Below are 27,729 nucleotides of genomic sequence, written 5' to 3'. Positions count from 1 at the left end.
ACTCTGAAATGATAGCTACTGTATTCAAAAGTAAAAAGAATGGTTTAGCATTTATAATTGTTTCCATTATTTGGATTTCATTTGCTATTACCTGTATTAGAATAGATAACCACATCCTGGAAAATAATTTAAATAAGATTATGTTTAAGTAAATAATAAATCAAAATGCTTTATTTTTAATATTTATAGTTGGATAAAAGTAAAAGTATCATCTGAAAGATAAAAAAAGATAGAAATACAAATGAAGCAACCAAATGCCAATCATGGCATTTTAATGTACTTGCAATTCAAATGTTATATGTTAGAAAAATGCTGCTTCATTTTTTTCAGACAAAACCTATTTATAACAATTTGTGTTAGGCTTAAAAATTCATTTCTGATTTGCTTTCTTATTCCTCATCTTGACTATCAGAGTACAGATGGAAAGGTTATATTTCCATCATGTTTAATAAATCAAGTGAAAATATTATACATAAATTATGAATAAAAGCTATTTACCTGCATGGAAATCTATTCCCACAGCAAATGAAGTTCCTGATATAGGCATCAAGGCTTCCATTTTGTCACTTGGTTCCAGAGGTATTCCCCTGATTCCTTCATGAACAGAGTACATAAGAAATGACTCTATACCTAAATTTAAAAGGAAACAGAAACAAAATGAATATATAACAGTAAAATCATTCCATTAGCAGGAGGTGGGTATCAAGATGGCAGAGTAGAAAGACCCCAAACTCACCTCCACCCATGGGCATGCCAAAATTACAACTACTTACAGAGCAATTATCTATGAGAACAATCTGAAGATTAGCAGAAAAGGTTTTCCACACCTACAGATATAAAGAAGGAGCCACAATGACATGGGTAGGAGGGGCAGAGACATGGTCTAGTCAGGACACAAACACACTCCCAGGTCAGTGACCCACAAACAGGAGAGAAGTCACAACCACAGAGGTCCTCTCTGAGGAGTGAGGGGTCTGAACCCCACACAGGGCTCCCAGCCCGAGGATCCTACACTGGAAAGACAAAGCCCCAGAAAGTTGGGCTTTGAAAATCAGCTGGACTTGTTTTGGAGAGATATATTGGAAACAGAGGCTTCTCTCTTAAAGAGTGCACACAAAATCTCACATGTTCCAAGTCCCAGCACAGAGACAATAGTTGGAAAGGTGCCCAGGTCAGATCCACTTGCTGATCTTGGAGAGCCTTCTGAGAGGCAAGAGGCAATTGGGAAGCCCCCTGGGGACAGACAGGCTGGCAGCAGCCACTTTTGGGATCTCGGGATCCTTTTCAAACTAGTCCAAAAAAATTCAAGAGGAAGAACACCTCCAAATTCATTCTATGGGGACAGCATCACCCTAATTCCAAAACCAGACAAAGATGCCACAAGAAAATAAAACAACAGGCCAATATCACTGATGAGCACAGAGGTGAAAATCCTCAACAAATATTAGCAAACTGACTTAACAATACATTAAAAGGATCATACATCATGATCAAATGTTATTTCTGCCAGGGATGCAAGGACGGTTCAATATCCATAAACCAATCAAAGTGTTACACCACACTAACAAAATAAAGGATAAAAAATTATATGATAATCTCAGTAGACACAGATAAAGCTGACTTTGGTTGCCTAAAATCTGTATGGATGAAGTAAATGCATCAGAACTAAGATTTTTCAAAACCTCATACCTCGACATGACATGCGGTTCTTTTGGAGATAATATCCAACTGTACACATGCAAGTCCTTGTAGTTTCAGATGTTGGTAAACAAAGCTGAGAACATCCACCATTATTTAGTTGGCAGGAATTGCTGCCTGCAAAGTAGGAAAACAAACAAAAGAAACATAAAAATCAAAAAAACTAAAGAAAGTATAATTCAATATCAGTAATTTGAAGAAATATTTATGCTATTATTAATTTATAAATGCAGCTGTTTCATATTGGTATATTTTATTCCCTCAAATAATTTGAAGTAGTAGATTATGGTTGAAGTTTCTCCTTCCAAAAAAGCACTGCATAGTGATTACAGACAACAGTACTATACTCAATTTATAGAATCAATTTAACTTTGAATACAATTTGAATACAAGTCAAAGTTGCTAAGCGATTAGATCTTAATTGTTCCCACCACAAAAAAGAAATGATAATTATGTGATGTAACAGATAGCACTATGGTGGTAATCATATTGCCATATATAAAGTATCAAATCAACACATTATACATCTTAACCAACATTATCTATCAATTATATCTCAATAAAAATACATTTACAATAAATAAATAATTTTTTGGTAAAATAAGATACATGAGAGGATTCATAGTTATAGAAGAGCAAAAGGAAATTGGTGTGCCGTGAATATGGTCATAGATCTTTGTAATATTTTAAGGTCACAGAAACAAGGAAATCTCTTTTCTGACTTCGAAATTTCACTTCAACTCTACAGTTACTTCCTTTTCAAAAATACTTTATCCAAATGTATCAAATAAATAGTTGTTAATTTATATTACTGACTCAACTCAAAGATTATACCATTGAAAGTAAGGAGGTACATATATACATATATGTATAATTGATTTTTTAAAAGCAAGGAACTAAAATTTGCCATTCCAAGGAACATAATTCTTCAAAAATAGATTTAAAACACACCCATAATAGTAATCTAATTAACTGGCATATTAATTTGCCTTATTCCTGTGAGGTAGCAATGACAAATATTAGGTAATCACAGGTTGGAATTCTATAAAGATGGTTCATTAAATTTACTAGGCCCAATGTGCTAATTAAAGCTGGTAACATAAATTTAAGTAATTTACAATCTTATCCATCAAGTTCATTAAATATCCCAGTTTTACAACATTTTTATTATTCTAGGACATGCAATGCCATTTACTGGATGTTCAAACTCTGATATGAAGTACAATAAATCCAGTGAGAATTACAAAGCATTATGAAAGCTATATATCAATAGTGCTCTATGGAAAATTCAAAATACCAATGCAGCTCATTATTTCTAATCTCCTGAATTCAAGATAGTCTGATGGGATTTAATTGTTCAATCAAACCTGTCACAAGTTCTGTCATTTTTGAAGTGTGAAATAGTCTCAACTGGGGAGATTTCTCAACAGGAGATCTACCACATTCTCTGCTCATTTCTTATACCTGGCAGTTGCTCTTATGTAGGTCCACATACTAAGATTTGAGTTGCCCTGAACTTCTGAAATGATTACCTTTATCTCATATATAAACTAATGGAGATTCATTGATTTATTCCCTTTTTTCCAAGCTGACTTATAATACAAAGATGAATGTTCAGCTCTATGATTATTTTAATAATGAGACAATTGTATTTATGGACCTACAGTAATTCCATACTGACCATGTACGTATTTCATTTTATAGAAAGCATGTGAGTGTACATTAATGCAATGCCAATCTATAGAGATATGCATTTGGATATAAATTTACTTCAACTACCACTAAAGACTGGAAAGTTGGGAAGAGATTGACAAGTGATACTTGTCTATAAAGTTTGAAAAAACACCAAACAGAGAGTAGGGGAAACAAGGGAATTGAAGAAGTAAAGAAAAATGGATTGGAGTTGATTTATAAAAACAAGAGAAAATGAGGCATTATATAACCTTGATAATATCCAAAATACATGGAAAAAAAGAAGAAAAAGGAGATCCTGGGACTGTGCATTTTTAAACATAATAGTAATAATTATTTTTTATAAATAATAAAATTAACTATGTTAATGTTGTACAACAATAACACAATCCATGTATCATTTGTTTAGTCTCTAAGGGAAAATGATGGTGAAAGAAAAGGCAAAAAAATAAAACACATCATTATTTTAATAAGTATCTTTGCCTATTAAATATAGATTTGATGTAGGAAAAATATAGAGAGATTTTTAAAGTAATAATTTAGGTAGTGAATATCTAGCAGGTTAGAAATACTGGTTTGGCTTAATATTTTGTAATGATATTGATGTTCAAACCTCATTCCTAAATTCTCTAGTGGAAATAGAAAGTCCACTTGACTAATGAGAAGTCTCAGCTCTCCAGTGATCTGTGTCAAAAATGATAAATGAAGTAGCTAATTGTACTTTGAAATCCAAAGTGGTAGTAATGTTAACACCTTAAATAGTCCTAAATTGCTCATATTTCATACTAATGAAGCTTTTAAGCTACCTGCTATGATTCTGTTAATGGGACTGTCTTTAATACAGATGCTTTTATCAGCATATTCTTCCAGTAAAAACAGTATTTTCACTGCATTTTAAGCTTAGTCATATTATACCATAAATTTCTAAGTACTAGAGGGCCCTGTCAGGTAATACTTTCACAGTGCATAGAAGCTACAACTCTACCTATAGAATCAAATCCTTAAAAGATGAGAGGGGGAGGGGACGAGGGGAAGATGGCGGAAGAGTAAGACGCGGAGATCACCTTCCTCCCCACAGATACACCAGAAATACATCTACACGTGGAACAACTCTTACAGAACACCTACTGAACGCTGGCAGAAGACCTCAGATCTCCCAAAAGGCAAGAAACCCCCCACGTACCTCAGTAGGGCAAAAGAAAAAAATAAACAGAGACAAAAGGATAGGGACGGGACCTGCACCAGTGGGAGGGAGCTGTGAAGGAGGAAAGGTTTCCATACACTAGGAAGCCCCTTCGCGGGTGGAGGCTGCGGGTGGCGGAGGGGGAAGCTTCGGAGCCTCAGAGGAGAGCACAGCAACATGGGTGCGGAGGGCAAAGCGGATAGATTCCCGCACAGAGGATCAGGGCAGACCAGCACTCACCAGCCCGAGAGGCTTGTCTGCTCACTCACCAGGACGGGCGGGGCTGGGAGCTGAGGCTCGGGCTTTGGTCGGAGCGCCGGAAGAGGACTGGGGTTGGCGGCATGAACACAGCCTGAAGGGGTTAGTGCACCACGGCTAGCCGGGAGGGAGTCCGGGAAAAGGTCTGGAGCTGCCGAAGAGCCAAGAGACTTTTTCTTCCCTCTTTGTTTCCTGGTGCGCGAGGAGAGGGAATTACGAGCACTGCTTAAAGGAGCTCCAGAGACGGGCGTGAGCCGCGGCTAAAAGTGCGGACCCGAGAGACAGGCATGAGACGCTAAGGCTGCTGCTGCCGCCACCAAGAAGCCTGTGTGCAAGCACAGTTCACTCTCCACACCTCCCCTCCTGGGAGTCTGTGCAGCCCGCCACTGCCAGGGTCCCATGATCCAGGGACAACTTCCCTGGGAGAACGCACGGCGCCTCAGGCTGATGCAACGTCACGCCGGCCTCTGCCGCCGCAGGCCCGCCCCGCACTCCGTGCCCCTCCCTCCCCCGGCCTGAGTGAGCCAGAGCCCCCGAATCAGCGGCTCCTTTAACCCCGTCCTGTCCGAGCGAAAAACAAACGCCCTCCGGTGACATACATGCACAGGCGGGGCCAAATCCAAAGCTGAGCCCCTGGGAGCTGTGAGAACAAAGAAGAGAAAGGGAAATCTCTCCCAGCAGCCTCAGAAGCAGCGGATTAAAGCTCCACAATCAACTTCATGTACCCTGCATCTGTGGAATACATGAATAGACAACGAATCATCCCAAATTGAGGAGCTGGACTTCGAGCACAAGATTTATGATTTTTTCCCCTTTTCCTCTTTTTGTGAGTGTGTATGTGTATGCTTCTGTATGAGATTTTGTCTGTATAGTTTTGCTTCCACCATTTGTCCTAAGGTTCTATCCGTCCTTTTTTTTAAATTTTTTTAATAATTATTTTTAATTTAATAACTTTATTATTTTTTAATTTATTTTATTTTACTTTATCTTCTTTCTTTTTTCCTTCCTATCCTCCTTCCTTCCTTCCACCATCCCTCCCTCCCTCCTTTCCTTCTTTCTTCCTTCCTTCCTTCCCTCCTTTCTTTCTTTCCTTCTTTCTTCCTATTTCTACTAATTCTTTCTCTCTACTTTTTCTCCCTTTTATTCTGAGCCGTGTGGATGAAAGGCTCTTGGTGCTGCAGCCAGGAGTCAGGGCTATGCCTCTGAGGCGGGAGAGCCAACTTCAAGACACTGGTCCACAAGAGACGTCCCACCTCCACATAACATCAAACGGCGAAAATCTCCCAGAGATCTCCATCTCAACGCCAGCACCCAGCTTCACTCAACGACCAGCAAATTACAGTGCTGGACACCCTATGCCAAACAACTAGCAAAACAGGAACACAACCCCACCCATTAGCAGAGAGGCTGCCTAAAATCAAAGTAAGTCCACAGAAACCCCAAAACACACCACCAGACATGGACCTGCCCACCAGAGAGACAAGATCCAGCCTCATCCACCAGAACACAGGCACTAGTCCCCTCCACCAGGAAGCCTACACAGCCCACTGAACCAACCTTAGCCACTGGGGACAGACACCAAAAACAATGGGAACTACAAACCTGCAGCCTGCAAAAAGGAGACCCCAAACACAGTAAGATAAGCAAAATGAGAAGACAGAAAAAAACACCACAGATGATGGAGCAAGATAAAAACCCACCAGACCTAACAAATGAAGAGGAAATAGGCAGTCTACCTGAAAAAGAATTCAGAATAATGATAGTAAAGATGATCCAAAATCTTGGAAATAGAATAGACAAAATGCAAGAAACATTTAACAAGGACCTAGAAGAACTAAAGATGAAACAACGATGAACAACACAATAAATGAAATGAAAAATACTCTAGATGGGATCAATAGCAGAATAACTGAGGCAGAAGAATGGATAAGTGACCTGGAAGATAAAATAGTGGAAATAACTACTGCAGAGCAGAATAAAGAAAAAAGAATGCAAAGAACTGAGGACAGTCTCAGAGACCTCTGGGACAACATTAAACACAACAACATTCGAATTATAGGGGTTTCAGAAAAAGAAGAGAAAAAGAAAGGGACTGAGAAAATATTTGAAGAGATTATAGTTGAAAACTTCCCTAATAAGGGAAAGGAAATAGTTAATCAAGTCCAGGAAGCACAGAGCGTCCCATACAGGATACATCCAAGGAGAAATATGCCAAGACACATATTAATCAAACTGTCAAAAATTAAATACAAAGCAAGCATATTAAAAGCAGCAAGGGAAAAACAACAAATAACACAAAAGGGAATCCCCATAAGGTTAAAAGCTGATCTTTCAGCAGAAACTCTGCAAGCCAGAAGGGAGTGGCAGAGCATATTTAAAGTGATGAAGGAGAAAAACCTGCAGCCAAGATTACTCTACCCAGCAAGGATCTCATTCAGATTTGATGGAGAAATTAAAACCTTTAAAGAAAAGCAAAAGCTGAGAGAGTTCAGCACCACCAAACCAGCTGTACAACAAATGCTAAAGGTTCTTCTCTAGGCAAGAAACACAAGAGAAGGAAAAGACCTACAATAACGAACCCAAAACAATTTAGAAAATGGGAATAGGAACATGCATATCAATAATTACCTTAAATGTAAATGGACTAAATGCTCCCACCAAAAGACACAGATTGGCTGAATGGATACAAAAACATGACCCATATATATGCTGTCTACAAGAGACCCACTTCAGACCTAGAGACACATACAGACTGAAAGTAAGGGGATGGAAAAAGATATTCCATGCAAATGGAAAGCAAAAGAAAGCTGGAGTAGCAATTCTCATATCAGACAAAATAGACTTTAAAATAAAGACCATTAGAAGAGACAAAGAAGGACACTACATAATGATCAAGGGATTGATCCAAGAAGAAGATATAACAATTGTAAATATTTATGCACCCAACATAAGAGCACCTCAATACATAAGGCAAATACTAACAGCCATAAAATGGGAAATCGACAGTAACACATTCATAATAGGGGACTTTAACACCCCACTTTCACCAATGGACAGATCATCCAAAACGAAAATAAATAAGGAAACACAAGCTTTAAATGATACATTAAACAAGATGGACTTAATTGATGTTTATAGGACACTTCATCCAAAAACAACAGAATACACATTTTTCTCAAGTGCTCATGGAACATTCTCCAGGATAGGTCATATCTTGGGTCACAAATCAAGCCTTGGTAAATTTAAGAAAATTGAAATTGTATCAAGTATCTTTTCCGACCAAAACACTATGAGACTAGATATCAATTACAGGAAAAGATCTGTAAAAAATACAAACACATGGAGGCTAAACAGTATACTAGTTAATAACGAAGTGATCATTGAAGAAATCAAAGAGGAAATCAAAAAATACCTAGAAACAAATGACAATGGAGACACGATGATCCAAAACCTATGGGATGCAGCAAAAACAGTTCTAAGAGGGAAGTTTATAGCAATACAAGCCCACCTTAAGAAACAGGAAACATCTCGAATAAACAACCTAAACTTGCACCTAAAGCAATTAGAGAAAGAAGAACAAAAAAACCCAAAGTTAGCAGAAGGAAAGAAATCCTAAAAATCAGATCAGAAATAAATGAAAAAGAAATGAAGGAAATGATAGCAAAAATCAATAAAACTAAAAGCTGGTTCTTTGAGAAGATAAACAAAATAGATTAACCATTAGCCAGACTCATCAAGAAAAAAAGGGAGAAGACTCAAATCAATAGAATTAGAAATGAAAAAGGAGAAGTAACAACTGACACTGCAGAAATACAAAAGATCATGAGAGATTACTACAAGCAACACTATGCCAATAAAATGGACAACCTGGAAGAAATGGACAAATTCTTAGAAATGCACAACCTGCAAAGAGTGAATCAGAAAGAAATAGAAAATATAAACAGACCAATCACAAGCACTGAAATTGAAACTGTGATTAAAAATCTTCCAACAAACAAAAGCCCAGTACCAGATGGCTTCACAGGCGAATTCTATCAAACATTTAGAGAAGAGCTAACATCTATCCTTCTAAAACTATTCCAAAATACAGGAGAGGGAGGAACACTCTCAAATTCATTCTACGAGGCCACCATCACCTTGATACCAAAACCAGACAAGGATGTCACAAAGAAAACTACAGGCCAATATCACTGATGAACATAGATGCCAAAATCCTCAACAAAATACTAGCAAACAGAATCCAACAGCACATTAAAAGGATCATACACCGTGATCAAGTGGGGTTTATCCAGGAATGCAAGGGTTCTTCAATATACGCAAATCAATCAATGTGATAAACCATATTAACAAATTGAAGGAGAAAAACCATATGATCATCTCAATAGATGCAGAGAAAGCTTTTGACAAAATTCAACACCCATTTATGATAAAAACCCTGCAGAAAGTAGGGAACTTTCCTCAACATAATAAAGGCCATATATGACAAACCCACAGCCAACATCATCCTCAATGGTGAAAAACTGAAAGCATTTCCACTAACATCAGGAACAAGACAAGGTTGCCCACTCTCACCACTCTTATTCAACATAGTTTTGGAAGGTTTCACCACAGCAATCAGAGAAGAAAAGGAAATAAAAGGAATCCAAATCGGAAAAGAAGAAGTAAAGCTGTCACTGTTTGCAGATGACATGATACTATACCTAGAGAATCCTAAAGATGCTACCAGAAAACTACTAGAGCTAATCAATGAATTTGGTAAGGTTGCATGATACAAAATTAATGCACAGAAATCTCTTGCATTCCTATACATTAATGATGAAAAATCTGAAAGTGAAATCAAGAAAACACTCCCATTTATCACTGCAACAAAAAGAATAAAATATCTAGGTATAAACCTACCTAAAAAGACAAAAAAACCTGTATGCAGAAAATTATAAGACACTGATGAAAGAAATTAAAGATGATACAAATAGATGGAGAGATATACCATGTTCTTGGATTGGAAGAATCAACACTGTGAAAATGACTCTACTACCCAAAGCAATCTACAGATTGAATGCAATCCCTATCAAACTACCACTGGCATTTTTTACATACCTAGAACAAAAAAATTCACAATCTATATGGAAACACAAAAGACCCCGAATAGCCAAAGCAATCTTGAGAACGAAAAATGGAGCTGGAGGAATCAGGCTCCCGGACTTCAGACTATACTACAAAGCTACAGTAGTCAAGACAGTATGGTATTGGCACAAAAACAGAAATATAGATTAATGGAACAGGATAGAAAGCCCAGAGATAAACCCACGCACATATGGTCACCTTATCTTTGATAAAGGAGGCAGGGATGTACAGTGGAGAAAGGACAGCCTCTTCAATAAGTGGTGCTGGGAAAACTGGACAGGTACACGTAAAAGTATGAGGTTAGATCACTCCCTAACACCATACACAAAAATAAGCTCAAAATGGATTAAAGACGTAAATGTAAGGCCAGAAACTACCAAACTCTTAGAGGAAAACATAGGCAGAACACTCTGTGACATAAATCACAGCAAGATCTTTTGACCCACCTCCTAGAGAAATGGAAATAAAAACAAAAATAAATGGGATCTTATGGAACTTCAAAGCTTTTGCATAGCAAAGGAAACCATAAACAAGACCAAAAGACAGCCCTCAGAATGGGAGAAAATATTTGCAAATGAAGCAACTGACAAAGGATTAATCTCCAAAATTTAAAAGCAGCTCATGCAGCTCAATAACAAAAAAGCAAACAACTCAATCCAAAAATGGGCAGAAGACCTAAACAGACATTTCTCCAAAGGAAATATACAGACTGTCAACAAACACATGAAAGAATGCTCAATGTCATTAATTATTAGAGAAATGTAAATCAAAACTACAATGAGATATCATCTCACACCAGTCAGAATGGCCATCATCAAAAAATCTAGAAACAATAAATGCTGGAGAGGGTGTGGAGAAATGGGAACACTCTTGCACTGCTGGTGGGAATGTGAATTGGTACAGCCACTATGGAGAACAGTATGGAGGTTCCTTAAAAAATTACAAATTGAACTACCATATGACCCAGCAATCCCACTACTGGGCATATACCCTGAGAAAACCATAATTCAAAAAGAGTCATGTCCCAAAATGTTCATTGCAGCTCTATTTACAATAGCCCAGAGATGGAAACAACCTAAGTGCCCATCATTGGATGAATGGATAAAGAAGATGTGGCACATATATACAATGGAATATTACTCAGCCATAAAAAGAAATGAAATTGAGCTATTTGTAATGAGGTGGATAGATCTAGAGTCTGTCATACAGAGTGAAGTAAGTCAGAAAGAGAAAGACAAATACCGTATGCTAACACATATATGTAGAATTTAAGAGAAAAAAAATGTCATGAAGAACCTAGGGGTAAGACAGGAATAAAGACAAAGACCTACTAGAGGACGGACTTGAGGATATGGGGAGGGGGAAGGGTGAGCTTTGACAAAGCGAGAGAGAGGCATGGACATGTATACACTACCAAACGTAAGGTAGATAGCTAGTGGGAAGCAGCCGCGTAGCACAGGGAGATCAGCTCAGCTCGGTGCTTTGTGACCGCCTGGAGGGGTGGGATAGGGAGGGTGGGAGGGAGGGAGACGCAAGAGGGAAGAGATATGGGAACATATGTATATGTATAACAAATTCACTTTGTTATAAAGCAGAAACTAACACACCATTGTAAAGCAATTATACCCCAATAAAGATGTTAAAAAAAAAAAAAAAGAAAGAATCATGGATAGTGCCCTATGCTACGAAAAAAAAAAAAAAAGATGAGGGGAATCTTGTTAAAATGAACAATGTGAGACAAGCATAATACAATGAATTTTTCTTCCAAGAAACTATTGGAACTGTACCTACAAAAATTCAATGTATTATATTAATTTACAATTTCAAAGTATGTGTTTGTTCACATTTTGAAGGAATAAATATAGATTTAAAAAAATGTTTGGAAATATAATCTCTCTCTAACTTTTGTTTTATAATGTGTATTTTCAGATATAATCTCATTCAGTATAGACTATGAACTAAAGTTTATTATAGTACTGTAAGTTTTTATACTTAACAAACAGATTGTATTGAAATCCACAAAAGTGCCATATTTTATTTATTGAGTGCCAGTATTTTATTCCCAGTTAAATAATCTATTTTCCATGACTTGAATGCCAGTAAAATTATTTATTTTGATATAGAAAATTTTCTATTAAGTAATTCCTAGTGAAAACTCTCCTGTTCATTATTATAGACAATGACCAAATATATATATATATCTATCTATATATATATATCAGAGAGTAAGTACAGATTTTGTGCCTAAGAGTTTGGGTGTCAATGTCTTCTCAACCATGAATGGATCCCAGTAATCAGTTCAGATGGTTTTACAACGCAATTCTTTTCTCTTAAAAATATTTTCTTTTCCTGAAAAAGAAATATTTCCTGCTGCTCCTGGCAAGAAAGGATTCCAGACTGAAATTTGACCCATGCTTTTTTCAGAAAAGGTAACCATGAATCTGGTCTTCACTTTGTCTCCGGCTGTGCAGGAATGGCTCTCAATTGGTATCTCCAATAAATTCTGCCTGCTTGATTGCTGTCACCTGTCTTCAGAATTAGTGATCTCTTTGGTTCACTATTATCTCTACTCTTATCTGCTTTGATCTACATGCCCAAATCCTTTAGATAAAAATCCTTTTAAGTTTTCTTGATATTTTTTTCCTAAGCAGAAAAATATATGAAGAAAAGGATTTCACGGCAGAGATTTAAATAAGATAGTAGAATATAGAAGAATATTTTTTCTAGGAAGGGAGTTCTGCTAATGTCATGGATCAGGAACCAAAAACGAAGAAAAGACTAGCAGGTGTAGGGCTGTACTGGCTGGCATCTCTAATCTAATTGCCATTTGGGCAATGTGACAAGTCCACGTACGTAAACCATCTGTTAGTTCTCTCACTCCATTTCACTGCACACCATTTGGACAAGCAAAAACAAAAACGCAAAATGCTTAGAGCCAAACAATGAAGTGCTTTTGGTTATGAAATTCTTGCATCAACATAGTCCATTTGAAGTCCCCTAGTTCATTCTGTTTCTGGCATAATTATACATTGAATATATTTTACTGAGATTTTTTCCTTATTCTTATATTTTTAAATCAAGAACAAAATAAGACCTCTTTGAAGACCTGAAAAATTAAGATTCCTTGGGCAGCTTTGCTAATGTTTTGAAAGCTCATTATATACCTTATGCTAAAGGCATTCCTTCTACAGTATTAAGCAGCATTTGCCACCCCCTTTTTTTTACTAGAAGAAAAATAGGGAACTTCAATTTTTGACTTGAGAAAATAATATGAAAAAAGAGAACATTATATATTCAAAAGGCGGCACAAATGCATTACTGTGTGACTTACCTTGCTGTGCTTCTTTATCATACACTTTCATATGAACGACCCCAGAAGTCTTATTTCTTAGAACAGTGGGGTTTCTTCCATCTCTTTTGCTGCAGGTTCCCAGCTGAGCTAAGTTTTGGTCTGCCCACCACAGTTTCTTATCTATAAAAATGAAAAGTTATTTTTATGAAAAAGATAATCATCTTATTAAATAATAATAAAGAACTATTAAACTCTAGTGCTTTCTGATTTCTTTTGTTAAATTCCCAAACCCTGTTTCTATGAGAAACAGCAAAATCATTTTTACTTCTTTTTTTAATGTTTTTTTAAAAATATTTTTAATTTAATTTTTTATACAGCAGGTTCTTACTAGTCATCAATTTTATACACATCAGTGTATAAGGTCAATCTCAATCACCCAATTCATCACACCACCCCCACCCCCCACCGTGGCTTTCCCCTCGATGTCCATAAGTTTGTTCTCTACATCTGTCTCAACTTCTGTCCTGCAAACCGGTTCATCTGTACCATTTGTCTAGGTTCCACATACATGAATTAATATGCGATATTTGTTTTCCTTTTTCTGACTTACTTCACTCTGTATGACAGTCTCTACATCCATCCACATCTCAACAAATGACCCAATTTCATTCCTTTTTATGGCTGAGTAATATTCCATTATATATATGTACCACATCTTCTTTATCCATTCATCTGTTGATGGGCATTTAGGTTGCTTCCATGACCTGGCTATTGTAAACAGTGCGGCAATGAACATTGGGGTGCATGTGTCTTTTTGAATTATGGTTTTCTCTGGGTATATGCCCAGTAGTGGGATTGCTGTACATATGGTAATTCTATTTTTAGTTTTTTAAGGAACCTCCATACTGTTCTCCATAGTGGCTGCATCAATTTACATTCTCACCAACAGTGCCAAGAGGGTTCCCTTTTCTCCACACCCTCTCCAGCATTTGTTCTTTGCAGATTTTCTGATGATGCCCATTCTAACTGGAGTGAGGTAATACCTCATTGTAGTTTGATTTGCATTTCTCTAATAATTAGTGATTTGGAGCAGCTTTACATGTGTTTCTTGGCCATCTGTATGTCTTCTTTGAAGAAATATCTATTTAGGGCTTCTTCCCATATTTGGATTCGGTTGTTTGTTTATTTAATATTGAGCTGCATGAGCTGTTTATATATTTTGGAGATTAATCCTTTGTCCGTTGATTCATTTGCAAATATTTTCTCCCATTCTGAGGGTTGTCTTTTCGTTTTGTTTATGGTTTCCTTTGCTGTGCGAAAGCTTTTAAGTTTCATTAGGTCCCATTTGTTTATTTTTGGTTTTATTTCCATTGCTCTAGGAGGTGAATCAAAAGAGATCTTGCTGCGATTTATGTCAGAGTGTTCTTCCTATGTTTTCCTCTAAGAGTTTTATAGTGTCCAGTCTTATATTTAGGTCTCTAATCCATTTTGAGTTTATTTTTGTGTATGGTGTTAGGGAGTGTTCTAATTTCATTCTTTGAAATGTAGCTGTCCAGTTTTCCCAGCACCACTAATTGAAGACACTGTCTTTTCTCCATTGTATATCCTTGCCTCCTTTGTCATACAGTAGTTGACCATAGGTGCATGGGTTTATCTCTGAGCTTTCTATCTTGTTCCATTGATCTATGTTTCTGTTTTTTTGCCAGTACTATATTGTCTTGATTACTTTGCTTTGTAGTATAGTCTGAAGTCAGATTCCTCCAGCTCCATTTTTTTCCCTCAAGACTGCTTTGGCTATTCAGGGTCTTTTCTGTCTCCATACAAATTTTAAGATTTTTTGTTCTAGTTCTGTAAAAAAATGCCACTGGTAATTTGATAGAGATTGCATTGAATCTGTAGATTTCTTTGGGTAGTATAGTCATTTTCACAAAATTGACTCCTCCAATCCAAGAACATGGTATATCTCTCCATCTGTTGGTATCATCTTTAATTTCTTTCATCAGTGTCTTATAGTTTTCTGCATACAGTTCTTTTGTCTCCCTAGGTAGGTCTATTCCTACATATTTTATTCTTTTCATTGCAGTGGTAAATGGGAGTGTTTCCTTAATTTCTCTTTCAAATTTTTCATCATTAATGTATAGGAATGCAAGAGATTTCTGTGCATTAATTTTGTATCATGCAACCTTACCAAATTCATTGATTAGCTCTAGTAGTTTTCTGGTAGCATTTTTAGGATGCTCTATGTATAGTATCATGTCATCTGCAAACAGTGACAGTTTTACTTCTTTTCCAATTTGGATGCCTTTTATTTCTTTTTCTTCTCTGATTGCCGTGGCCAGGACTTCCAAAACTATGTTGAATAATAGTGGTGAGAGTGGACATCCTTGTCTTGTTCCTGATCTTAGAGGAAATGCTTTCAGTTTTTCACCATTGAGAATGATGTTTGCTGTGGGTTTGTCGTATATGGCCTTTATTATGTTGAGGTAGGTTCCCTCTATGCCCACTTTCTGCAGAGTTTTTATCATAAATGGGTGTTGAATTTTGTCAAAAGCTTTTTCTGCATTTATTGAGATGATCATATGGTTTTTATTCTTCAATTTGTTAATATGGTGTATCACATTGATTGATTTGCATATATTGAGGAATCCGTGCATCCCTGGGATAAATCCCACTCGATCATGGTGTCTGATGCTTTTAATGTGTTGTTGAATTCTGTTTGCTAGTATTTTGTTGAGCATTTTGCATCTATATTCATCAATGATATTGGTCTGTAATTTTCTTTTTTTGTAGTATCTTTGTCTGCTTTTGGTATCAGGTTGATGGTGGCCTCATAGAATGAGTTTGGGAGTGTTCCTTCCTCTGCAATTTTTTGGAAGAGTTTGAGAAGGATGGGTGTTAGCTCTTTTCTAAATGTTTGATAGAATTCACCTGTGAAGCCATCTGGTCCTGGACTTTTGTTTGTTGGAAGATTTTTTTTTTTTTTTTTTTTTCGGTATGCGGGCCTCTCACTGTTTTGGCCTCTCCCGTTGCGGAGCACAGGCTCCGGATGCACAGGCTCAGCAACCATGGCTCACAGGCCTAGCCGCTCCATGGCATGTGGGATCTTCCCGGACCGGGGCATGAACCTGTGTCCCCTGCATCGGCAGGGGACTCTCAACCACTGCACCACCAAGGAAGCCCTTGCTGGAAGATTTTTAAACACAGTTTCAATTTCATTACTTGTGATTGGTCTGTCCATATTTTCTATTTCTTTCTGGTTAAGTCTTGGAAGGTTATACCTTTTGAAGAATTTGTCCATTTCTTCCAGGTTGTCCATTTTATTGGCATAGAGTTGCTTGTAGTAGTCTCTTAGGATGCTTTGTATTTCTGCGGTGTCCACTGTAAGTTCTCCTTTTTCATTTCTAATTGTATTGATTTGAATCCTCTCCCTCTTTTCTTGATGAGTCTGGTTAATGGTTTATCAATTTTGTTTATCTTCTCAAAGAACCAGCTTTTAGTTTTATTGATCTTGCTATTGTTTTCTTTGTTCCTATTTCATTTATTTCTGCTCCGATCTCTAGGATTTCTTTCCTTCTGCTAACCTTGGATTTTGTTTGTTCTTCTTTCTCTAGTTCCTTTAGGTGTAAGATTAGATTATTTGAGATTTTTCTTGTTTCTTGAGGCAGGCTTGTAGAGCTATAAACTTCCCTCTTGGAACTGCTTTTGCTGCATCCCATAGGTTTTGGATCATTGTGTTTCCATTGTTATTTGTCTCTATGTATTTTTTGATTTCCTCTTTGATTTCTTCAGTGATCTCTTGGTTATTTAGTAACGTATTGTTTAGCCTCCATGTGTTTGTGTTTTTTACCTTTTTTTCCCTGTAATTTATTTCTAGTCTCATAGCATTGTGGTCAGAAAAGATGCTTGATATGATTTCAATTTTCTTAAATTTTCTGAGGCTTGATTTGTGACCCAAGATGTGATCTATCCCGGAGAATGTTGCGTGTGCACTTGAGAAGAAAGTATAATCTGCTGTTTTTGGATGGAATGTCCTATAAATATGAATTAAATCTATCTGGTCTGTTGTGTCATTTAAAGCTTCTGTTTCCTTTGTTATTTTCATTTTGGATGATCTGTCCATTGGTGTAAGTGAGCTGTTAAAGTCCCTCACTATTACTGTGTTACTGTCGATTTTCTCTTTTATAGCTGTTAGTACTTGCCTTATGTATTGAGGTGCTCCTATGTTGGGTGCATATATATTTATCATTTTTATATCTTCTTCTTGTATTGATCCCTTGATCATTATGTAGTGTCCTTCCTTATCTCTTGTAACATTCTTTATTTTAAAGTCTATTTTATCTGATATGAGTATTGCTACTCCAGCTTTCTTTTCATTTCCATTTGCATGAACTATCTTTTTCCATCCCCTCACTTTCAGTGTGTATGTGTCCCTAGGGCTGAAGTGGGTCTCTTGTAGACAGCATATAGATGGGTCTTGTTTTTGTATCCATTCAGCAAGCCTGTGTCTTTTGGTTGGAGCATTTAATCCATTCACTTTAAAGGTAATTATCCATGTGTATGTTCCTATGACCATTTTCTTAATTGTTTTGTGTTTGTTTTTGTAGGTCCTTTTCTTCTCTTGTGTTTCCCACTTAGGGAAGTTCCTTTAGCATTTGTTGTAGAGCTGGTTTGGTGGTGCTGAATTCTCTTAGCTTTTGCTTCTCTGTAAAGCTCTTGATTTCTCCATCGAATCTGAATGACATCCTCTTAGGCTGTCTTCATTTCTTTTCATTCGTTTTTCTTTATTGTGTTTTGCAGCAGTGAATTCCATCATTCTGTCTTCCAGGTCACTTATCCATTCTTCTGCCTCAGTTATTCTGCTATTGATTCATTCTAGTGTAGTTTTCATTTCAGTTATTGTATTATTCATCTCTCTTTGTTTGTTCTTTAATTCTTCTAGGTCTTTGTTAAACGTTTCTTGCATCTTCTCGATTTTGCCTCCATTCTTTTTCCGAGGTCCTGGATCATCTTCACTATCATTATTCTGAATTCTTTTTCTGGAAGGTGACCTATCTCCACTTCATTTAGTTGTTCTTCTGGGGTTTTGTCTTGTTCCTTCATCTGGTACATAGCCCTCTGCCTTTTCATCTTGTCTATCTTTCTGTGAATGTGGTTTTTGTTCCATAGGCTGCTGCAGGATTGTAGTTCTTCTTGCTTCTGCTGTCTGCCCTCTCCATTTTTACTTTTAAAAATATAACCCATAGTACATTCTATTGTTTAAATTTTCCTCTTCTCTCTCCAATTAGAGATACTTGACTTAACTTTTCTTTTTCTTAAAAACCACGATGTAAATAAAAGTATATTTCAAATTAATATGGAATACAGAGTTTATTATTTTCAATCTGAACCATGATCATAGTAGTATTGTGCTATATCTCTAAATGAACAGCAAAATCCAACAAGATATCTGAACAAGTATAAAAAGGACTGTTCTCTAAGTTTTGTTTCAAGTGTGTAAGCTTTTAATCATTTGCACTCTCCATTACTGGATTCTTCACATTTATAGTAACATATTTTTTACAGTTTATGCTTCTTTCTCCGAAATTTTATAAATGTGCACTATTAACTTGTATTGAGTGTTCATTTGGTAGCAGAGACTCTGAAATGTGCCACAGATAGAAAATAGTCCAGTAGCCAGAATTCTAGTAAAATTTCACATTATTATACTATGTCAAACTGTCATAGCAAAGCTATAAGGATGCTGCTATCATTTTTCATTTCATAGATGAAGATTCTGAGATTCAAAGAGATTATTTTAATCAAATATACATATATGGCCTGTCTGTAAAACTAGTGTTCTTTCAAAGTCTCCATGCTGAGTGCATTAAAAAATTTAACATAATGAAATAAGTTTAAATAAAAATCATAATTTTAAAGGTTTTGAACAATTTAGACTTTTCAACAAGCATCTAACTTAATGACAACTGAGACCACATCAATTTCAACCTAGAAGATACACATTAATAATAACCATCCCTTTCTAAATCTACTTTTGTGCAATGCACAGTTCTAAACACTATAGATTAATTCAGTTAATCTTCACAATTCTATAAAGTACGTACTACTATTATTAAACCATCTTACAGTTAAGAACACTGAAGCAAAGAGAGGTTAAGTGGTTTTTCCTGGATCACAGAATGAATAGTGGCTCCAGGTTACGAACCAAGCACTGATTTTAGAGTCCATGGCATAAATCTCATTTCTACACTGTCTCCTTCCATAGATGGATAGAGTTTAGTCTTCTTTCTCTTGACATATAGATATGGAACTTAGATTATGATGGTGAAGTTGAGTAGCTAATTCATTTATGTTTTTATTTACACTCACAAATTTATTTTTAGGAACAGAGAAGTTCTCTGTGAAAAGGGCAGAGACTTTGTAAGAGACTCTTTTGAAAGGTGTATGGCACAGTATAGTGGATTGAGCACATGTGTTTCCACTTCTGTTTCTTCTACTAACCCACTGCAACAGAAATACAAAAACATAAAACAGAATAAACCCATAGTGAATCCACATAATAAACAAGAGAATGACAGGCATATAAACAAAGTGTACAAGATGGTCAGTGTATGGAAACAGGAAAAAGGCAGATAAAGTTGTAACCTAGAATGTGATTTTAAAAAGGCTACGGAGGAATGGAAGACATCTCTTTCCACAGAACTCTAGATGACCTTGCTTTTAGCTTGGAAATAACAGAGTGAAGTGCAAACAAAGGTTAAAAATAGGGTGATTAAGTCAAGATATTTTTATATGTTATACTACCTACCATCACAATGTCCCCCACCCTTTGCCCTAAGTTTACAGATGGCTAATGGCTGATAGAAAGTCTCAAATAAAGACATAAGCAAAGCTCTTTTTTAAGATAGTGAAAAATCGGGGATATTAAGGCTGGTGCCCTGCAATAAGGTTCTTTTCATTCTGACCTTTGGGGAACCCAAATCTTGACCTTCTAAAGCAAAACCTGCAAACTCCCTCCTACAAGACATCTTCATGCCATGCACCTATCTGTGCCTTCAGCAGAAAGCTTCATGTGTTAAATCTCTAAATGTAATGCAGTATGTGTTCAAAGCTATGCAGAGCTCCCAGGAAGAGATCCCCCTGCAAGGAAGATACCAAGTGAAAAGAGTTTTATTTTCATAAAGATAGAGGAAACCAGGATAGATCACCCAGTCCTTTCTTAAATGTCATGGGAAACCAGGATATTAAGTTCAATGAGGAAAATTAGCAGAGTGGAAAGTAAACACTAAGATAAAACATAGAGATGCAAAATGAATAATTCAGAAAATATCTTTTAAATCATCATATATTCAAGTACATATCTCATTCTAGAAAAGTTAAAGATCATTTTAAAAAGTAATATTTAGAGAATAAAACAGGACTCAGAGATTAAAAAGTATTTCTAAATAAAAATATTTTTAATAGAATGGCTAGAAAATGTGGTTGAGGAAATCTTCCATAATAAAGAAGAAAAAGACAAACAGAAAATACGATAGAAAAGCAAAGAAATAAAATGTCAGTCTACAAAGTCCAAAAGCTGTACTTGGAATCATTGGATTCTTCACCTCCATGCAGTCACAGGAAAAAAAAAAAAGAAGAAGAAAAATTCCAGTTTTACTTAAAAATGTCCTTAATTGACCAGTAAAAAGTATCAATTTTGTTAAATCTTAACTCTTCAGTCCAGGCCTTTTTAATATTCTGAGTGACAAAATCAAGAGTGTTCAGAAAGCACTTCTGGTGCATAGTGAAGTATGACTGTGTGGAACAAATGTACTTATGAGATGGCTTGAACTGCAGGAAGAATGTGCTACTTTTTTCACAGAATATCATTTTATCCTTGAAAGAATGTCTTACAATGTATGGCTATTCAGACTTAGGTATTTGGCAGATATTTTCTCAAAAAAAAAAAAAAAAATGATGGAGAACAAAGTTAGAAGACTGACAATACCAAACTTTGAGACTTATTATAAAGCTACAGTAATTGAGACAGTGTGGTATTGTTGAAAGAATAAGTTTTCTTTATAGAGCCTATGCTCTAGTGAGGGAGACAGACAAGAAATAAACAAATAGAAAAGACATCATTAAAATTCCTATAAATCAACAGCAAATAAATAAATAACTTGATTGAAAATGGGCAAAGGACTTAAATAATCATTTCTCCAAAGAAGATATGCAAACAGCCAACAGGTATATGAAATAGGTATATAAAAAGAAGCTCAACATCATTAATCATCAGAGAAATGCAAATCAAAACCACAATGAGATATCACTTCACACCTGGCTATCATAAAAAAAAAAAAACATAACAATGCTGGCAAGGATGCAAGGATATGGAGAAATTGAAACTCTTGTACACTGTTGCTAGGAATGTAAAATGGCACAGCCATTTTTGAAAAGGGTATGGAGATTACTCAAAAAATTAAAAATAGACTACAGTATGACCTAGCAATTCCAGTTCTGGGTATATATACAAAATAATTGAATTCAAAATCTTGAAGAGATATTAACACTCCAATGTTCACTGCAGCATTATTCATAATAGCAAAGGTATGGAAACAACCTAAATGTCCATCAAAAGATGAATGGATCAATAAAATGTGGTATATATATATACAATGGAATATCATTCAGCCTTAAAAAAGAGGAAAATATTCTGGTGGGGGATGCTGATAACAGGCAAGGCTACACATGTGTAGGGATAGGGGAATGTAGGAAATCTCTGTATTTTTGTGTCAATTTTGCTGTGAACCTAAAACTGCTCTAACAAAATAAAGTCTTCTACAAAAAGGGAATTTTGCCATATGCAACAACATGGATGAACCTTGAGGAAATGATGTAAGATTAGCCAGTCGTAGAAGGATAACTATTGTATGATTCCACTCACATGAAGTATCTAAAATAGTCAAACTCATAGTAGCAGAGAGTAGAATAGTGGTTGCCAGGGCCTGAGGGAGGGGGCAAAATGGGGGAGTCGCTGTCCAGCAGGTATAAAGTTTCAGTTATAGAAAATGAATAAGTTCTAGAGATCTGCTATACAACATTGTGCCTACCACTAATGACACTGTATAGTGCACTTAAAAATCTGTTAAGAGGATAGATCTCTTGGCAAGTGTTCTTACCACAATTAAAAAAAAGTAAGATAAGAAATAACCGAAGAGTGCCATTAGTCCTATAAAGAAAACAGGCACAGTTTCATTTTTTAGTTTCCCTACCTTTGTCTGCATATAACTCCATTCTACTCACCCTTCATTGCACAAGTCTAACCCCACCCTCAGTGAAATACTTCAAACTAGCACATCCCACGTTGACTCTTCCTTCTCATTGATTCTAAAGCCTCTACAGACAGAATCATATGGCTTCATATTAAATTGTTGCTTTTTCTTTTCTTTTCACTTGTACTAATTTTGACTCCTTATCTAGAGATGAAAACTCCTGAAAACAAGGATGCTGTCTTGTACTTCTTCGTATGCTTCACAGTGCTTTGCATTCTTTTGAACTGAGCATGATGTAGAAATTACCTAAATACTGTGAAATGACTGGGGAAATAATATCCCTAAAAATATCTCCCATAATAATTCAACACTTAGAAAACATTTAAATAAAACCATCTCTCCAATTTCCTCTTGATATTATCTTTTAAAAATTTCTCTTTTTAAATATCCTTTTTGAAGGTTCCTCTAACATAAAGAACTTCAGTTTTGACTGTGTAATTAATTATTATTTAGAATCACATTTGTTTCTCTCACTTTTTTCTCACACTGTTATTCATACAAATATACTAGAATCTTCAGAAATTACCAGATTTCAAAAATTGCTTGCTTAAGTTGTATGTAAGTAATTATGAATTTCTCTATTTCACTATTACAGGCTGAACAGTGCACTCCAAAATTCATGTGTTAAAGTTCTGTCAGTATCTCAGACTGGGGCTGTATTTGAACATAAGGTCTTCATAGAGGTAATTAAGTTAAAATTAGGTTATTAGTGTGGGTCCTAATCCAATATGACTGATGTCCTTCTAGAAAGAAAATTAGGACACAGACACACACAGATGGACGACCCAGGAAGGAGAAGATAGCCATCTACAGGCCACGGAGAGAGGCCTCAGAAGAAATCAACCATGTCCACACCTTGATTTCAGACTTCAAGACTCCAGAACAGTGAGAAAAATTTCTGTTAAGGCACCCAGTCTGTGGGACTTTGTTATGGCAGCCCTAGCAAACAAATACATTTACTAATAGGGATATAGAAGAAATTTATGAGCTATAAAAAAGAATTCATATAAATATCATAAATATAAATTGATTCTACCATACAGTCTCCAAACTCTTTACTCAAAAGAGAAAGAGACAGACAGACAGAGGAGAGAAATAAAGAAAGGAAATAAACTTACTGTGACCTACTAAGTTCCAAGGCCTTTGCTAGGCTTTGAACATAAGCACATGTGATTGCCTCATCATAAATGAGATGTGATGTGTTAAAACACCTGTCAATAAACAAAATCTATAACTTTTAAAAAAAATTCATAAATACAGCAACAAACATCAAAAGAAATAGCCCAAAGAGTTGAGATTGTATCTACTGCCTAGGAATTTGGGTAGGGGAGAATTCTCACTTGTGACTTCAATAACTAAGTTTCACCCTAATAGCTCCAAAATCTCTCTCATATGCCTAACTATCCTCTTAATCTTCAGTCCATGTATCCTACTACATCATAGGAATTTCTCCCTGACTATAATGAAGTCACTACAAACTTTACATGACCAAAATAAAATCCATTTTATTTTTCCCATGTATGCTTCTTTCCCAATAGATTTCTGTTATGAATTTTTGTGTCCCCTGCTAAATTCATATGTTGAAATCTTACTCCCAAGGTGTGGTGCCTATGGGGGATGATTAGGTTGTAAGGGTGGAACCCTCATGAATGGAATTAGTGCCCTTACAGAAGGCACACCCCTGAGAGCTCTTTATCCCTTCTGCTGTGAGACAGTAAGACCAACTAGCTGTCTGTCAACCAGGAAGCATATTCTCATCAGACACTGAATCTGCTGCCTCCTTGATCTTGGACTTCCCAGCCTCCAGAACAGTGAGAAATAAATGTTTGCTATTTAAGCCACACAGCCTATGGTATTTTTGTTATATCAGCCTGAACTAAGACAGCTTCTGACAGTAAATGGTCCCCAATGCAGTCATCAGATGTAAAAACCAGATAGTCATCTTTTTTTCCCCCTATCATCACCATGGCATTTCCCAGGTGCCTTTCTGATCTGAGCAAGCCCACTTAATTCTTCACTTTATATTCTCAGGAATGTTTTATTTTCTCTCCATTCCCACTAAAACTGCTTAGCTCAGGACCCCATTATTTCTCACTCCCCTGACTATCATTGCTGAGGAAACAATAGAGTGATCTTTCCAAAATGCAAATCTAAGCATGTCACTAGGCCACTTAAAATTCTCCAAAGGCTTGCTTTCCCCTGCCAAAACACTTAGCATGGCACAAAGGTCATCCATGATTTGATGCCTACTTAACTTTCCATCACCAGATCTATGACTGCCCACTATGCACCATGTTCCAGGAATACTGAACTGCAGTCAACTTTCAATTTCCCAAGGATAGATTAACCACATTACAGAAAAAAAAAAAAAAAGATGAAAATAAGCCAAAGACAGCTTATTTGTAAAGAAAAAGAATTAAAACTGTTGTGAATAAGAGAAAAATCTACATATCAGAATGAGTCTATTACTTATAATTATATAGGAACCATTCCATTTTTACATTGTACCTACTGCAAAACATTGTACCTACTGCAAAGCCCCTCCACCTGGACAGTTAGAGGTGAATATGCTTGCTTACAGCAGTCTGTTAGCCTGTTGACTGCTCTTTGGTGCAGGAGCAGCGTTTTGCAGTTTGTCTGAAGCTCTGGGCAAAAATCTATTTCTTAGGGCAGTGAGGGTACTAGAAGTCTCTTTGCTCTGCCTTCTCCCAAGACTTGTTTTTATTTATTTTTCTTAAACAGAGAATCTGGAGAATGACAATGAAGGTGGGATGGAGAGCACTGAAGAATAAAGTCCAGAATTTTGCTTTGAAGCTTTTGTGACCTTGAACTGACAAATGTGGTCCAAAATTCTCAGTTCATTGTTACACTCAGGTTTGCCTTACTGAGGACTGAGGGGGCAGTCTGGGGTTGTAGCGAAAAAGACTTGAGAATGGCAGGTAATTTAATTTCCAAGTTGATGGCCTGAATGTGCTGCCGGTGAAGTATTTGTGCAGTGATGAAGGAGAGAATGACAGTGAGAGGGAAGAATTTGCTGACAAAAACAAGGCAGCTCCGAACAACTGCTTGCTGGGATATTTAGAAAACAAAAAGTAGAGTTTATTCAATGAAAAAGATTGTTTTCATCGGAAAAAGGGAAGAGGAGAAAGAGGAGGGGGAGGAGGAGAAGACCTACTCAGCTCAGAGCAGACTATTTCAATATTTTAATGAAATACACTTGAATTAAATATCTACCTTGTATCACAGTTGTGTTGAATTGTGTCTGAACAATGTTTTTTCTGTATTCACCCAATTTCCATTACCCTAGTTAATAGGATAATATAGAATGGATATAATTTTCCAAAACAATGATTCATTAATATCCTATGCCCTTTTATATTTGTCCTCCATTTACTTCCTCCATATGGAATCCTTGCCTCCACTGCTACACCTAGCTGTACTCCCATTATCTGAATAATGGACACATAACCAGATTTCTAGACTCAGCTCAAATGGTACTGCTGTTTAGGAACTTTGATTGTCCCCAAGACATAAAGTGGTTCACCTGACCCTTTGTGTTGTTCTGTGTACAATTCTAACATTCCTAATCCTATGGCATTCCTAATCCTATATTTATTTACATGTCTGTCTCCGTGTTTAAAATGTAAGACTCTTTGGGGGAGGAATTAGTCTTATTAACTCTTATCCTCCATACATATGCCAATGCCAGTTACAGGGATGGTTTTATGGCTGGCTGAGAGTCACTACAGTAGGTGAGAGAGTGTGGCTTGGAGTCACAAATGTGCTTTGATATCTGGCTATGACACTTTCTCTCTGGGTGATTTTGAACAACTTACTTGGACTCTTATTATTAGTCTCCTCATCTGTAAAAGAAAGAAAATTCTACTACACTCATATAATATATGAAATAGTTAGCCAAGTGACTTGAACAGTAAGGACACTAATCGGTACCTATATACAATAAAAGAAAGAATGAGTCAAAAAAATAAAATCTAAAACATACATGTGACTATACTGATTCTAATACATAAACAATTAGGAAAACATTTCTACCCACTGTCAATTGGAATGTGTGTGGAACTATTTTTCTGGTATTAATGGTGAATTACTGTATTTCTATGATTTTATACTACTTCTCTTGTGGCTAGCAGAATGTGTCACCCCAAAATATGGCTCTTTGGCTTGGATTATTTGGAACTGATAATTTTAAGGAAAACCAGACACATGAGAAGCTCTGAAAACAGAGTAGGAATTCCCTTTTGGTATGAAAAATTTACATTAGAAAGTGGGCCTGTACCAGGAAGAGAGCTATTACCTGAGAACTTTTTCATCTCAGAGAGTTATCTGCAAGGCAGGGCAAGCCTTGTTTACTAAACATCTCCTATTCTCACTTTTCCATGAATTACCTTCTCTTCTTTGAAGCCATAGACCCCTTTCCTTAACTCAGGAAGTAAATGGTATATAAAATAATAAATGGTACATAAACCTCCATAGCATAGCCATCTTTTGAATTTTATATCTTTGTGAGGCTCCTGTACATAGATAATTACTTTTTTTTCTCTTGTTAATCTGTCCTTTATTTCAAGGGATATCAGTCAAGAGTCTAGGAGGGTAGAGAGAAAATTGTTTCCTCCCTCCCCCTTACCACTAGTTAGATTCATTCACCTGGAGGCTGGTTGAGATTAGTAGTGTAATTCCTGACAACGGAAAAGAATAATGCTAATTGCCTGTGGTGATCACTCCAAAGTGATCAAGTTCAAGTCACATATAAAATGGTCTATTAAGATAGAAAAAATAGAATATTAGAACCTCAATTTATATTTGTAACTGTTGTAAACAAGGGTGATTAACAGCATTCAAAGACAACTTAATTCTTTGTTTGACTTTTACGTATGCATTGTTTAGGAGAAAGGTTTAAAAGAATCATTTCCCTGCTGTTAAGGGGCTCAGCTTAAGCAAGGTCTAAAGAGGGTTAAGTTAAATAATGACCTTCTCTGTTTTGGACTGAGTTGTGTTCCACCATCCCCCCCCTCCCCAAATCCATACACTGAAGTCCTAACCTCCAGTGTAGACTACATTTGGAAAAGGGTCTTAGAGAGGTACCTAAGGTTACAGTAGGTCATAAGGGTGGGACCCTAATCCAATAGAACTGGTGTCATTATAAGAAGACACTT

The 27,729-nt window shown here is 36.3% G+C and overlaps 1 protein-coding gene across 1 annotated transcript in view; it reads right to left on the bottom strand.

The window, feature by feature from the left end:
* LRP1B (LDL receptor related protein 1B) overlaps positions 1 to 27,729 on the bottom strand; it is a 1,792,829-nt gene that overhangs the window by 515,126 nt on the left and 1,249,974 nt on the right. The window contains exons 33-35 of the mRNA XM_030883038.2: positions 13,287 to 13,427; positions 1,690 to 1,815; positions 499 to 630 (exon numbers count right to left, since the gene is read on the bottom strand). Of these exons, the coding sequence (XP_030738898.2) occupies positions 499 to 630; positions 1,690 to 1,815; positions 13,287 to 13,427 (399 nt within the window). The remainder of the gene's footprint in view (positions 1 to 498; positions 631 to 1,689; positions 1,816 to 13,286; positions 13,428 to 27,729) is intronic.

Source organism: Globicephala melas, chromosome 7 (assembly GCF_963455315.2).
Source record: "Globicephala melas chromosome 7, mGloMel1.2, whole genome shotgun sequence".
NCBI classification, from domain to species: Eukaryota; Metazoa; Chordata; class Mammalia; order Artiodactyla; family Delphinidae; genus Globicephala; species Globicephala melas.
This window is presented reverse-complemented; position numbering and strand designations above follow the sequence as displayed.